Source organism: Hypoxylon trugodes (assembly GCF_022578975.1).
Source record: "Hypoxylon trugodes strain CBS 135444 unplaced genomic scaffold F4822scaffold_10, whole genome shotgun sequence".
Classification (NCBI taxonomy): Eukaryota; Fungi; Ascomycota; class Sordariomycetes; order Xylariales; family Hypoxylaceae; genus Hypoxylon; species Hypoxylon trugodes.
In genome coordinates this window covers 1,500,864-1,515,498 of record NW_026250025.1, presented here as the reverse complement: position 1 = coordinate 1,515,498, position 14,635 = coordinate 1,500,864, and the positions used below count along the sequence as shown (strand labels likewise).

At 45.5% G+C, this 14,635-nt stretch overlaps 5 protein-coding genes across 5 annotated transcripts; 3 read left to right on the top strand and 2 right to left on the bottom strand.

Annotated features, from left to right (window-relative positions):
• Window positions 1-1,028: 1,028 nt before the first annotated feature.
• F4822DRAFT_62342 (uncharacterized protein) lies at window positions 1,029-4,402 on the top strand. Its single transcript, XM_051463752.1, has 4 exons — window positions 1,029-1,676; window positions 1,738-1,821; window positions 1,873-4,038; window positions 4,238-4,402. Exons 1-4 carry the CDS (start codon window positions 1,127-1,129, stop codon window positions 4,258-4,260), a joined length of 2,823 nt encoding a protein of 940 aa, XP_051309915.1. The 5' UTR covers window positions 1,029-1,126; the 3' UTR covers window positions 4,261-4,402.
• Window positions 4,403-4,758: 356 nt separating this feature from the next.
• F4822DRAFT_418850 (ankyrin repeat-containing domain protein) lies at window positions 4,759-5,353 on the top strand. The gene has a single exon (XM_051459563.1). It carries the CDS (start codon window positions 4,844-4,846, stop codon window positions 5,186-5,188), a length of 345 nt encoding a protein of 114 aa, XP_051309914.1. The 5' UTR covers window positions 4,759-4,843; the 3' UTR covers window positions 5,189-5,353.
• A 2,840-nt stretch (window positions 5,354-8,193) lies between these two features.
• F4822DRAFT_438768 (cytochrome P450) lies at window positions 8,194-10,393 on the bottom strand (the record flags this gene model as incomplete). The annotated part of the gene is made up of 4 exons (XM_051462558.1): window positions 8,194-8,724; window positions 9,205-9,593; window positions 9,740-10,073; window positions 10,154-10,393. The coding sequence occupies 4 exons, from the start codon at window positions 10,391-10,393 to the stop codon at window positions 8,194-8,196; spliced, it is 1,494 nt and encodes a 497-aa protein (XP_051309913.1).
• Window positions 10,394-10,953: 560 nt separating this feature from the next.
• Window positions 10,954-12,474, top strand: F4822DRAFT_434082 (uncharacterized protein; the record flags this gene model as incomplete). The annotated part of the gene is made up of 6 exons (XM_051461943.1): window positions 10,954-11,139; window positions 11,224-11,328; window positions 11,387-11,545; window positions 11,612-11,826; window positions 11,885-11,964; window positions 12,035-12,474. 6 exons carry the CDS (start codon window positions 10,954-10,956, stop codon window positions 12,472-12,474), a joined length of 1,185 nt encoding a protein of 394 aa, XP_051309912.1.
• A 292-nt stretch (window positions 12,475-12,766) lies between these two features.
• F4822DRAFT_438767 (putative cytochrome P450) lies at window positions 12,767-14,458 on the bottom strand (the record flags this gene model as incomplete). Its single annotated transcript, XM_051462557.1, has 4 exons — window positions 12,767-13,207; window positions 13,260-13,699; window positions 13,779-14,196; window positions 14,255-14,458. 4 exons carry the CDS (start codon window positions 14,456-14,458, stop codon window positions 12,767-12,769), a joined length of 1,503 nt encoding a protein of 500 aa, XP_051309911.1.
• Between the last annotated feature and the right edge of the window lie 177 nt (window positions 14,459-14,635).

Below are 14,635 nucleotides of genomic sequence, written 5' to 3'. Positions count from 1 at the left end.
CAATAGTCTCAATTCAACTAATAAATCTCAGGGGTCCTAAGGTCCTTGATCTTCTCAGAAGATGAGAGGAATCAATCAACCTTTTTATCCTCAATCTGTAATTTGTACAATATACATTAGGCTTCTCTGAATAACCTCGCGTTGGCGCAGCTTGCATATTAGGCGCTGTCCTCCTGACCTGTTGACCACCAGTAATATCCCAGTACCAGACTTATCCGCCAGCTGTGGCCGCCTTCTGTGGCCCAATAGCCACTTGTCACCAATCCCCGTATGACACTCGGCACTAGTACAAGTGAGCTTGCACAGGCCCGCCGAGAAAACGAGGATTTGCGTATCAAACTCGATAGATATGCCAGTGACGTACGTCAGACAGTTATCCCTGATCCTAATAAGGTGTTTGCTAGCTTGCCAGAGATTAGGGCGGCTCAGGACAAGAGGCTTCGAGCGTTGGAAGTGCCTGAGCCACAAGACGCTAATGAAATTATTGTAAAAGTAAGTAGTCGACCTAAGAAGTGGCTTAAGAAGAGGTAGATACTTTTTTGCTAATTTTTATTATTTATTTTGGTTGAGAAAGTGTCAAGTTAATGTAGAAGGTATTATTCGCGTGGGGTATACAAAAGTGGGTCCACACGGTTAAAATGGTGCTTGAAAAGCTCAAGCTTATCTTTTAATATCAAAAGAATTATTGTTCCAATCGCTCATCCTAACCTTGGAAGCATTCGTCGCTATGTTCTGTATGGATGCTGTACTCAGCAATATGCCTTCATGTCAGCCTATCGATTGAAGTCTCTCTTGTGGTGCATGCAAATCTATTGGTTGTAGACGTATATGTATGGAGCACTGCGAAAACACTGCCACTTGGCAAAACCTATGCATTGCCCGCCGCCTGGTTCCTGCGCACCACCCCCTCCGGCAAGCCTGTCAGATAAGGCTCTGCCAGCCTGCTTAGGGTGACATTTATGACTTGCTTTCATATCTTGCAACCTATTGAAATAAGGTAAAGCACTTGGATACTATTCCAAGTCTCTCAGCGTAAATGAGCCGATTAGGCTTCCTACAACCTCTTTGCATCGTTACTAGATACCATCTAATTCTGCGCACGTAGGACGGCGAGTTATCTACGGCTATGGAAGCCGCTGGATTGGGCATCGGTGTCGTAGGGCTAGCTGGCTTGTTCGGCACCGTTCGGGATATCCACGAGGCGGTCAACTCTTATAAGGAGTTTGATCTCGAGTCACGGCCTCATTTCGTCCAGCGCGACGCTGCTAAGGCTTCCTACCAGCAATGGAGTGAGAGTGTGGGATATGACCAAGGCGAGCTTAAGGACAACCACCACAAGGCTCTCGATAGCCCCGCGGTGCTCTCTATCGTTCGCGAGATCGTACAATGCATTCACGAGATCGACGGCGACGCAGGGAATAACGCGTCACATATATCGTCTCAGTCTCGCCCGGCAGATCCGGCGTCCCGGGACCCGCATAGTCGCCGTAAAAAACCGGTACAACTTGAAAAGTTCCAAGGATCGGCATCACGAAGGACCAAGCTTGCCTGGGCTTTGGGTGGCAAGGAAAAGATATCGAACCAGACCGAACTTGTCGCCGCCTTGCTCCAGTATCTCCGTGAATTGGTTCCGCCTCAACAACCAAGCGACACAGGTCATACGCAAATCGGTCCAGGTAATACAGTTCCCATACACATAGCACGTCCTATATCTTACTTTGACCTAACGGAAAATAGAGGCCCATGCAATAGAAACTTTGTCTTCACGACTTCAACAAACTATAAGGATGCTCGAAGACAACGAAGAGAAACGTAGAATCGGTAAGTAGCTACCTTCTCTTTAACTCGGATAGCTCTAATCAATCCACCTAGACGATTTCAAAAGAGGCTTAGCTTCTTGGTTGGGAACCACTTGGACAACCACCATGTACGATACCTTCATCCAGAGGCGACTGCACGATACCTGCGACTGGATCTTCGAACGCTCCGAATTTCGTAATTGGGAGGCTACAGATTCGTCGGGAATTGCCAAGGTTTTGTGGATCCACGGGCCCGCCGGATACGGCAAGACGATCTTGTGCGCAAGAGTGGTTGAACATCTAGCAGCCCACTTTCCACTTGCCTATTACTTCTTTTCGTCTGACTCCGACAGCCGTGCGGACCCCTTGGTTATTGTACGGTCCTGGATTTCCCAGAGGATTTCTCAAGATCAACAAGCGTTCGCATTGGCGCGCGGACGATGGGAGGCCACCGAGGGACGACCCGCATCGCAGGTCGAAATCATGGAGCTGTTCACGTTAATCGCTCAAAGCACGCCAAACTGCATTTTTATTGTCGATGGTCTTGATGAGTGCGCTGGGGCCGGGCACGACGGGAAAGCAGATCACTGGAGTTCTCTCATAGGATTCTTGACGTCTCTTAAGCAGGCCGTTTCTAACGTCAAATCGCGACTGATTGTCGTTAGTCGCAATGAACCCGATATTAGAGATGGCCTGCGTGCAGAAGTAAGTGGTGCCAATTGGGACTTGGTCGAGTGTTGTATAGGCCCCGACGATGTTCGGCCCGACGCTACCCTATTCTCGCAAAGCATAGTCGACCAAAAATTAAGGAACAAAAGCCAGGCCCAACGGGAAGATCTTGCACGGAAGATGGTCGATCGGTCCGAGTCGATGTTCCTATGGATTAAAATGCTAGACGGGCAGCTACGGGGTGGGAAAGGGCAGGGACAGCTACAGCGAGCAGTCGAGCAAGCACCTACGAACTTGGGTAGTCTTTACGATCGAAACTGGAGAAGAATCACGGAGCTACCTGATGCCGATAGAGACCGAGCAATGGCGATTATCAGATGGGCTACATTCGCCTTGCGTCCGATGACGATTCTCGAGATCACCAACGCACTACTTCTTGTTGACGCAGAATGCGATGACCTATTGGAAGAGCTTCCGGATGCAATTGACAACGAATATATCGCAACCGAGATCTTAGATCTTTGCGCATCTCTGATCGAAACTCGAGGAACAAGCTCGGATCCCGCGGCGCTAACCATCCACCTAACCCATTTTTCCGTCAGACAATATATCCTTTGCTGTATGCCGGCTCCTGGAGACGAGTTACTCCCAAACGAGCAGTTACGAGCCGGAAACGAGAAAGTGCAAAGCAACGTTCTGGCTATAATATGCTTGCGTTACTTAACAAATTACAATGAAGTATGGGAAGAGTCATGGGAAGAGTCACGGCAAGGAGAAAAGAGTCGTATGATCCGAGCATTTCGGCAATATGCGACAGATTCGTGGTATCGACATACCGAACGCAGCGCTTTTAACTTCAAAGGGGTGATTGAACATGCCAATGCTTTCTTCGACCCGTCTTGTACCAAATGGGAAGGGTGGAGGAAATTAGGCGATCCTAGCTTACAGGACGATATGTTGCAATATCAAGGCAATATTCAATCAGGAAGTCGACTATTCTACGCGTCGTTGCTTGGTATGCTAGAAACAATGACATACCTGATAGAAAATGCTGGGCTAGACATAGACCATATTGATGGATCTAATCGCACAGCGTTGCTCGCAGCAGCGAGTAAAAGTTGGAGTTTGGGAATCATACGTCTTCTAGAACAAGGGGCGAACCCGGATATTGCAAGCAACGAAGGGAGAACGCCTGTATACGTTGCTGCAAGAAATGGCCATCTCGAAGTGGTTCGACTACTACTCGAGAAAAGAGCTGATCTTACAGTTCCAAATAATAACGGATGGACGCCACTGAACTCGGCTTCAAATAATGGCCACCTCGAAGTGGTTCGACTGCTACTTGAGAAAGGAGCTGATCTTGCAGTTCCAAGTAATGACGGATGGACGCCAATTTATGCGGCTTCTTTTAAGGGCCACCTCGAAGTGGTTCGACTGCTACTCGAGAAAGGAGCTGATCTTGCAGTTCCAAGTAATGACGGATGGACGCCAATTTATGCGGCTTCTTCTAAGGGTCACCTCGAAGTGGTTCGACTGCTACTTGAGAAAGGAGCTGATCCTGCAGTTCCAAGTAATAACGGATGGACGCCACTAAACTGGGCTTCTTCTAAGGGTCACCTCGAAGTGGTTCGACTGCTACTCGAGAAAGGAGCTGATCTTGCAGTTCCAAGTAATGACGGATGGACGCCAATTCATGCGGCTTCTTTTAAGGGTCACCTCGAAGTGGTTCAACTGCTACTCGAGAAAGGAGCTGATCTTGCAGTTCCAAGTAATGACGGATGGACGCCACTAAACTCGGCTTCAGATTCGGGCCACCTCGAAGTGGTTCGACTGCTACTTGAGAAAGGAGCTGATCTCGCAGTTGTCAATAATGACGGATGGACGCCACTAAACTCGGCTTCTTTTAAGGGCCACCTCGAAGTGGTTCGACTGCTACTTGAGAAAGGAGCTGATCTTGCAGTTCCAAATAATAACGGATGGACGCCACTAAACTGGGCTTCTTTTAAGGGCCACCTCGAAGTGGTTCGACTGCTACTTGAGAAAGGAGCTGATCTTGCAGTTCCAAGTAATGACAGATGGACGCCAATTCATGCGGCTTCTTTTAAGGGCCACCTCGAAGTGGTTCGACTGCTACTTGAGAAAGGAGCTGATCTTGCAGTTCCAAATAATGACGGATAGACGCCACTGAACTGGGCTTTTTTTAAAGGCCACCTCGAAATGGTTCGACTACTACTCGAGAAAGGAGCTGATCTTGCAGTTCCAATAATAACGGGTGGACGCCACTAAACTGGGCTTCTTCTAAGGGCCACCTCGAAGTGGTTCGACTGCTACTCGAGAAAGGAGCTGATCTTGCAGTTGCCAATAATGACGGATGGATGCCACTCATATTGGCTTGTAAAAAGGGCCATGGAGATATTGTCAAACTACTATTATCATATGATAATGTGGAGCCATACTTTGGTGATAATAAGGGTTGCATGGCACTTTCTTGGGCAGCCTATAAGGGCTACGAAGCTGTGGTAGAGTTGCTTCTTGTTGATGAAAGGATAGATAAGAACATACAGGATTATGATGGTCTTACACCATTAATATGGGTTGCGCAAAAGTTTCATGAATTGACAGTGAGGCTTCTCGTTCGGCATGGTTGTCAAATATGTGATCTAGATGAGGACTCGTTTGTTTTTCACGCAGCCCTCTTTATATCAGATGATGGATTTTAAAAAGTGATGAAGATATTGAATTTGGAAAATACTAAGGATTTCTTTGGGTTAGCAGCTTTATATGGGTCATATAGCTAATATCTATCTATACTTAACCGTCATTTGGTTTCTTGCCAATATTCATTATGGGGATCTCTTACATATATTACAAATATATATCTATGGCTTAGATATAGTTGGAATGGGTATTCTTGATTTTAAGGTTAAACAGTATTATGCTGGAATTAAGGAGTAAAATACAGTTGCTTATTTGTAAGAGAGGCGTGGAGTCCTCTCACTATAGTTCAGTGCGGTTGAAGTTGTAGCCTTAGATTGATAGTTGAGGGAATGACTAGATATATGAGATATGCTATAGTTATATAGATATCTTTCCTTCCTCCTTTCTTAAGTTGTAAGATTATTGTGATCTAATTAATCTGGTTGATCTAAGTGATCTGGTTCTAGATTAATTAGATTATATAGATTAGTTAGATTGGGTAATTGCTGTAGTTTTCCCGTCGGCATATCCGAGTACTCTTTTATAACGTGGTCATGGCCAAATCTATAACCTTGAGCGTTTAGTTTCACGGCTAGGTTAGACATATAAAGGCGTCTTCGAAGCAAGCTACTATTTAATCATGTAATAAGAAAGAGAAGAATAAATAACCCAAGAAAAAAAAGGGCAAATAGAATATAAGATCTTCTAACTAAAATTCTGTTTTTCTAATTATTAAGATAACATAGGTTCCGTTGGGTTTTATGTCAACTATTGCACTTCGGTGTTTATTATGACGGAAGCAGACTGCAAGGCTAACTTGGGAGTAGGGAGAAAGCCAATGATTTCCAAGAGAAAATCCCTCGATAATGATTTTGGCATCCTTTCCTTGTTACTGTTCCATGTTAACCCTTACTGCATAACCATGCACACCTATTCCTTGTATATCAGCGTCTAGGCACTCCTGACGAACCCGTTTCTCTGCCAATATGCAAGGTAAATATGATCTAGTCATGTTTTTGAGGATTAGTACCGTGGGAAATGACCAGAAAACACTCAGACGTGGCATTTTTTCACAAGCCTCGGGGTAATATGTGATACATTAGCTATCAGATTCCTTTCGCCAGATAAGTGGAAGCTGGCTACTTCCTTTCTTGTCAAATACACCCGCCTGACTTCGTGTCCAAAAATAAAATAATCACACCATCTTGTATAGCTCAATAAGGTGTTAGGAACTATTCTTAATCCCTGTAACCACTGGTCTAACTCTTTATCTATTAGGAATATGGGCTAAGATACCATGTTAGGGGTTTTATAAGGAGCTGGGAAGGATAGTGGTTGTGATTTTAAGGATGCCTTGTCTGAAAAGGGAGGATAGGACAGGGTATATCATTTCCCATAAGTGTTACTATTCCCAACCACAGCCAAAAGATTGGCATCAACAAGGCAGACATGGCAGATTCCATAGAGTTACAGAAGTAGGCCAGATCCATCCTCGAAAGTTTATGGTTCCCCTTTGTAACATTGGCGTATCCAATTAAACATTTATGGTATATGTGGCTGTAGCCTAATTCATGATCTCAAGCATCTAGGATCACTGATAGGTCTAACATGTGAAGGTCTCTTTGAAGGATCATACTCTAGGGTTATTATTAACGAAGTTGTAATTAACCTTCTTAATGTATGTAATTCGAGCTATTATTTAACCATCTAATAGGGGGGAAAAAATGCTATAAAGACTTAAACCCTCCCAAGTAGATTCCTGAAATTTAACCAACTTGACAGCGGGCCTTATAATTTATCATATATATACTCACCTAGATAATGAAGAGCCTTATAATGAATAAATATTTCCATAATAGGTAATCTTAAATGGCCAAGAGCGTATTATCTAGGGTTCTAAACTAAGTCCAAATAGGTATAATAAGTCTCCACATAGAAATATTAGAGATACCCTGTAGGGTAGGCATCTATCTACCCCTGCAAAATCAAACTAAATAACCATATTACCACATTATAAATTAAAATATAGCCGTTTCTCTCCTTTTCTCTCCATTTGCTTCTGTTTTGTAACTAAGCTCAACGCCACAATAGCGCCACAGCCATTCCCTCTGTTAACCGTGGATTCTTAATTGTAAATCTATATTCATAACACCGAAAAGTAAAGTTATTTAGTAATATTGGTATTTCTAGAATCACATTATATCATATTACTGAACTGCTTTATTTAATTCTAAAAATAAGAAGTGATGCCTTTGAAAATATCCAGATTTAACAACCGCGTCCAATTTTGATGGGGTGAAGAGTCACATGGGACAGCTCATTCTGTGGATCGTATGTGATATAGGGGATGCCATTTTCAGATCCCAAAACTTCCAGTCCTGAAGGCGTCTATATCGTGTAGGCATCATTTGTATGCAACATCCACCCATCGGGTAACACTTTCAGACTTCTGCACATGATGTTGTGTGACAGTGCGAATTGGCTGGTTGGTTGTATTGGGTAACGTGGTATTATCATTTGCGACCTGTAATTAAGTACTTCCCGGGAACTAAAATGTCGTGCTGCCAACAGTTGTGCAACGTCTTTCCAATAGTCCCAAATTGCACTGTGGCGGCTGTTTGTTGCTATGTGTGATTATGATTTCAATTGTAAAGGGAGGACGAAATTGCGCCCAACGAAGACGGTAGTAAATAATTACCAACGGGGAAATTTAATGCGAGGTATGTCTAATGATACATCGCAAAAAGCAAAAAACTACAACTCACCGCTCTGCTAATAGTTTAGCAATAGAAAATGTTGCATCATAAGAGGTATTGTGAGATCCCTTTAGTATTATATTATTGCTATAGGAGGGCCGGTACCTAAGAGATGAGTACAAAGGAGCTATCTGCGTATGAAGATTCCTCACTACTACTCCTTCATAGGTACTTACCTACCTGGCTAGGTAGGTAGGTAGGCAATTTGTGACACATTCAATCCCTTACCCCTATCACCCCTAACTGAGACTCGCATCATGGTTTCTGCCTACCTACCTACTTAGGGCGATCGAAACCCCACAGAGTGGCTTTTCTCTTCTACGTACACTAATCTTTGCCATAGGATTCAGCATCAAGAATTCGTGGATGCGAATAACCCCTGGTTTCTTGCCCTTTATGAACTCAAACTCATACTTATCGAGCAGCTCCACCATCAATACCTTGATCATCATATTCGCTATTAACCGGCCCGGGCACGCCCAGCGCCCGGAGCCCCATGTAAGTAGTTTGCCGGCTATTCCATTAAATGGAGTTGCTTTGTGCCGTTCAAGGTCCTCATTGTAGAATCGCATACCGTCAAATGTGTTCGGAATATGTGAATCTGGGTTGGCAGTATAGGCCATGAGACCCTCTTGCGAGGCTACAGCAATAAATTGCCCACGTTTCAGCTGGACGCCGCTGCTTAGCTGAACATCCTTCTGCACGGCACGCTGGTACACGAGCGCAGCGCCCGGTGTGAGCCGGGATGTTTCCTTGAGTACCGAGTCTAGCTTGTAGAGGCTGTCCAACGCGGCAAGATTCCACTGTCCTGTGACGAACCTATGCCTCAGAGAGGTATAGTCGTTGCTGGATTGACTAATCCGGGGTTTCTTGATTTGAAAGTAACAATATTAATAATAGGTCAAGTGATTAAATACATTCTATTCGTTAGAAAGGCTTGGAATCCTCTCACTATACTCAAAAGAATAATCTTAGATTAATAATTAAAGAACTATTAAAAGAATAACTAGATACATAAGAAACCTCCTTCTTATATATCCCCTATTAAAATGGTCTTTATCCCTCAAACAGAGACCTCTTCTCTGTTCGTCTCTATGACATCCCCAGAGACCTACAAAAACCTCCTCTCTATTTGTCTCTATGACACACCCAGAGACCTCCAAAGAGTATTACATAAGCCATAATACGCAGTCTCTGTCACCTCCACAGAGACCCTTTCCTGATTGGTCACCCTGGCCCCACCAGGTCCTTATTCCCTGGCCTTTCTCCTGTTGGGTTGTAACATGTCCGTCGATCTCTGTATGCTTTTGTTTAATCTCTTCGCGTAGTTCATTCAAAGTAGTCGGGTTTTCCATAAGGTTCACCAGAGCCTCGGACGCGATATTCGCTGTGCTGTAGGTTGCACCGGCGATGACCGCGGCGGAAAGATGACATAAATTATGCTCATCGCGTTCAATAGGGGTCTTAGCATCGCGCAGCATCCACGAGATCAGGTCGCCTCTATTAGAGAGATCAGAATCCTTTTCCTGCTGCCGCCGGCGTACTTCAGGGATCACGATGCGGTCCCAGACTTTCCAGCCACTGACGAGACGCCACTTGGCGGGAAGCAGCCAGACGAGGATAGGTTGAAGGTAGTATGGTACTATACGCATACAAAACGCAAGCGTAAATACTGCCATTAGTTAGAATAATAATTATTAAATAAATTTCTTTCTCGTCATTGTTACTTACCATTCTTAGTATGCTCATGGCAGACCTTTATAAGTTCAGGGTTGTCGCAAATTGGTGGGCCGAACAATGTCAAGGCTAAGCCTTCACTAATGCACTGTACCAGTACATCTACGGGGTCGATTGACGCCCATAGGCCAAGTTCCTGGGGTAATAAGCGGTTCAGTCTTGCCGTCATGCGCTTGGCCATTGGCGGCGTGACGTCGTTCATGGCTGGACTGACTCGGCTTAAAAGTGTCCTCGTATGGTAGCTCGTCTTGAGTATGACGTCCATGCCGGTCAAATGGCCTAGAAGGCTAAAACTATGGTGTTTCCTCGTGTTGAGAACGTCCACACCCAGACGGTTCAACTCGGGGATGGAGCTGGTCGGTAGCACCACGTAGTTTGCATCTCCGCGCTCTAATTGATAGGGTTTGCCCTCAGACTAATGGTAGTATTAATACCTAGGTATCCAGCATTTCAGGTATTGCAATACTGGTGTTCAAATCCAAAAATGCTACTCACCTTATTATATCCCAATTCGAGAATTTCGCGAGCGAATATCGCCCAGCGAAGCCGAGCGAATAACCTAGGCTCCCAGGTGAAGGGCTTGTTAATGAGGAGTAACTGTTTTGCTGTGGCGTGTTTCGGATCCCTTGGGACGAGTAGAAAGAGGGCAAGGAAAAAGCAAAAAAATCCAGCTCCCAATAGATGCTGTCTATTTAGTGCCCCAGCAGCGGTAACCGCCCGTGCGAAGTAGCTCATGTTGGTCCTTGCGCTCAGTAAATAGGTACCTATACTTGAGAAGGCCTGTAGTTCAGACAACGCGCGGAAGAGTATGTGCTCAGGTAAACTCACCTACACATAAGTAGAAATAACTTCTTCGTGTGCATTAAAAGTGTTTTATATAGCAATCCTGGCTGTGATATCTATAACAACTCCAACATCCCATCGAAAGAAATACGTGGCTGTGGTAATATGTACTATACGTAGTACCTATGTAGACGTGTAACAGTGCGAGACAGCATTAGACAGGGATTGATATGCTTGCTATTGTGTAACCTATAGAGCCTAGGTACTTTCAAATAAAAATGAAATTTTGTAGTAGGAATAGATGTGCATTAAATGGGGGGATGTTGGGGGCGGCGCCGCCATCCTTTCCAGAGAGCTTGGGTAGCACAAGGGGGGGATGGGATGTCTCCAAATTCAAGAAGAAAATGGGATTTTTACCCATCAGGTCTTCCTGTTACCCATCGCTCTTAAACCAATGTATTCCTAAGAAATCGGCGCTACGGGCTATTGTTGTGCTGCTTGCGCTCGTCACGATGTTCTCAACTAAACGGCAAGCCACCGCTGCAGGGCCAACACCATGCCTAGTCACTAAAGCTTTGGTGATTGTCTCTGTCATTTTCCCCGTTCTATCACTTGCAGCGACAGCTCTCCGCTTTAAAGCGAGAGGAATGCAACGCGCGAAACTACTTGCGGATGATTGGTGGATGGTCGCATCATGGGTATGTGATCACAATGCTGAATCACCATCGCCATATTGTTAAGCATCGAAGTCAATGATGTTTTAACTACTAATGCCAATATAGATTTTAGCCTTCTTTTTAAGTATCGATATTTGGGTTTTCGGCTCACTCACTGGTCTCGACTACTACAAGATCGACCCTCTCAGGGGGACCACATTGTCACTTCAGGTTGGCTCATATCTGGGGATTCTTGGACGGGCACGCTCTAATCAAAGTACCATATCAGTGCTTATACGTAGCTTCCATTCTTACCTTGCCGGCTTTGACCTCAGTCAAGATTGCCATTCTACTTTTCTATAAGCGAGTTTTCAACACGCCAAGGTTCAAAATTGCTGTTTGGACCTTGGTATCTATTCTTCCCTGTTGGTGCATCATTTTCCTCCTCGTAAGCAGCCCTAATCCCGATAGCGATGAGAAGTGCGGCAGCAGACTAACTACGCCCCAACTCTAGTTGACGGCTTTGCAGGGCGACCCGCTCGACTCTCCGTGGAAACTTGACACTGGAAGGTTCCGCTACAACGTCGCAACTGTAGGATATGCCCAAGTCGGCTCCAGCATCGCCTTAGACTTTCTTGTGTTGTGTCTCCCACTCCCCCTCATATCGAGACTTCAAATGGCCTTCACGCGGAAGATATCCGTCTCGCTTATCTTCTGGCTGGGAATCTTGTAGGTTTTCTTCCCTTGTCCCTATTGCCGACCTCCTTTCTTAACAAGAATCTCATAGTTGCTGCGTCGCATCCATTGTACGAGTGGTACTCCTCGTACAATCTCTATCTTCGGTTATTCAAGCCAAGGATGCTATTGGTAAATATCGCCCATTCCTACTTGGGTTCTTGTTGCCATAACGAAGACTGACTCGTCGCGACATCTCCAGCAATTCAATCCAAGCAATTCGTCTTCCTCCTCATCGAACCACACTGCTCCATAATCGCCGGTTGCCTCCCATGCTACGGGTCCCTTCTTGCTAAGTTCGGTGGGTGCGCGCCCGAGTCCCTCGTGCGCAGCGTACGGTCCATGATATCGCTCCAGAGCTGGGGTTCTCGCGGCTCCCGTGGGTCTCGAGGCAGCAAGAGCAAGACACAGAAAAGTACCGATGCCCCCCCAGCGAAGAGTAGCCAGACGAGCCATGATGAAAGTCAGGTGGAGCTTACTAGTAGATCGCAATGGCCCGATTCACACCATGACGTACACGTTGTGGGGGGTCCGGGGATGGATGAGGAGTCGGGACCCGTGGTGGATGACGGAATTGTGCCGGCGAACCCGACGAAGGAATCAATCAAGGTCACAAATGGTGTTGAGGTTTCATACGTCTGAGCGTCGATATATTGCTTAGTACGGATGCTGGGCATTTGACTGTTATTATGTACTCGCCCCATACAAGTAGTGTGTGGGGGTCCCCTGTTCAAAACATTCGGAGGGATTCGTTACTCATGTATCACTAAGTAGGCATGCAGGTAATTAAATAGCAGAGTATTTATTTTAACTAGGCCAACGAGGTTCAAACAAACATTATATTGCGGTATACTAATAAGGGGGACTGCCTTGGCGTTCTGAATGCCATACATTGAGTCAATCCGATGTCAAAAATACGCACTATGATTCTGAATTAAAAGGGGCAAGTTCCTTTCTCCTTCTTCCTAATGAGCATGCGCTGCCATGGAGCCGTGAAAAGGAATTCGTGTGCCAATAAATTCTTAGGTCTCCCAGCTCCAGGTAAAAACTTGAATTCATATTCGGTCAAGAATTTAGTAAATAGGATTTTCAGTACGAGGCTCGCGAAGTGACGCCCCGGGCACGCGTGTCGTCCGTACCCAAAATTAAGAACAGTCCGGCCGGGTGTCGAGAAGAAAAATCTTCTTCCCTCGTCGTCGGCCTTGTCAGAGGCCTGATTTTCCATAATGAGACGATAATTTCGAAGCCCATCAAATTTATCAGGATTGGGGGTATGGGCAGTATCGTTCTCGATAGCGTAGATTGGCATCGCCGTATACGTACCCTTAGGAACATGCAAGCCATTTTGAAACGTGTAGTCTTCGTTGAACATACGCTTCATACCCAAGGTAGTAGGCGGGGGACATGCGCTGCGACTCGCTCAGTACGCTATCAAGCTTATAGAGACTGTCGTAAGATGATTTATCCCAGACTCTAGAACGATTGGCAACTTCCTCAATTTCTAATCGAAGCTCTGTGGCGAGTCCTGATGCTGTTATATCGTATAAGACGTTAACCATCCTCAAAAGGGTGGTGTGGACAGAAGCAAGGGCGAGTAGCACCTCTACGTGGGCCAGAGTGTCCGCATTGCGGTCGCGCCCCTTTACAGTGTCTACAAGCCAGTTGAGAACATTCGAGTCAGATTCATTGGACTCTGGTTTCCAGGTTCCCTCATCGCTTATCCGGAGCAACTCCTCGATTCTAGGGCCTAGGAGTTTCTTGGCTTCTCGCAAATATGTTCGACCCGCCCAAAAGGATGGTAGAACACGGCAGATGAACGAGTACATCCACGAAGGAAAGAGCCGTGTGATAACAATAGTTTTGAATACTGCCACCCAGTGTTAGCGTCGGCTATTCATAATTACCTCATATACAGCAGCACTGTAATATAAATAAACAAGACGTACAGTTTTCAGTATACTCAACGGAAATCTCCAACCACTTGGGGTCATGGGCAAACTCGGGTGTTACAATGGCCTGTGCAGAAATTCTCGCCGACACTTTAGCTAATGTCTTGTAAGGCTGGAACTCGACCCATTCCTGGGAGTTGGGGAAAGATTCGCTACATGCAGAATGTATTTCTGCCTCGAGGCGAGGTGTCATCAGGCCAAGACGCGGCGTTACCCTCCTTTGAACGATAGAGTGATGAGCTCTACTTTCTAGAATGAGGCTCAGTCCTGTGTAATGTCCAAGTAGGTCGTTTTCTAAGGCAGTATTGGGGCTAGCCACTGTAGCAGGCAGGTTTGAAAGCTCCTCAAGGACCGATAATGGAAGAAACAAAACACATCCATTACTTCGTATAAGTTGGAAACATCCGTTTTTGAACTATTTCTAGTAAGGCTTGCGTTCTTCTTTCATTTATGTTACGATAGGCTTTACGTACCTTTCGATAGCCCCATCCAACAATATCCGTGGCCTTAACGGCGAACAGGAGGTTTAGAACAAACCGTGGCGTTGCCGTAAAGGGGCTGCCTACAAAAGGTATATTGGAGTGCTTTCCGATCGCCTTTCTTGTCGCTAAGCCGTCATACACACAATAAACAAAGAAAATGATGAGCGGAAGTGCCCAGTAATTGCTGTTATCCATGATACGAAGAGATATTGATTCCTGTTGTAAGTACCTAACTTGACTTCTAGGCAAGTAACTACTTGAGATTAAGGAGCTATCATTTATTATGTACAATGTCTACGGAGATTCGTGGGACTAGTCCTATGAGATTCACACAAGCCCGGCTCGGAGAAATCAGCCACATTGAGCGCCTTC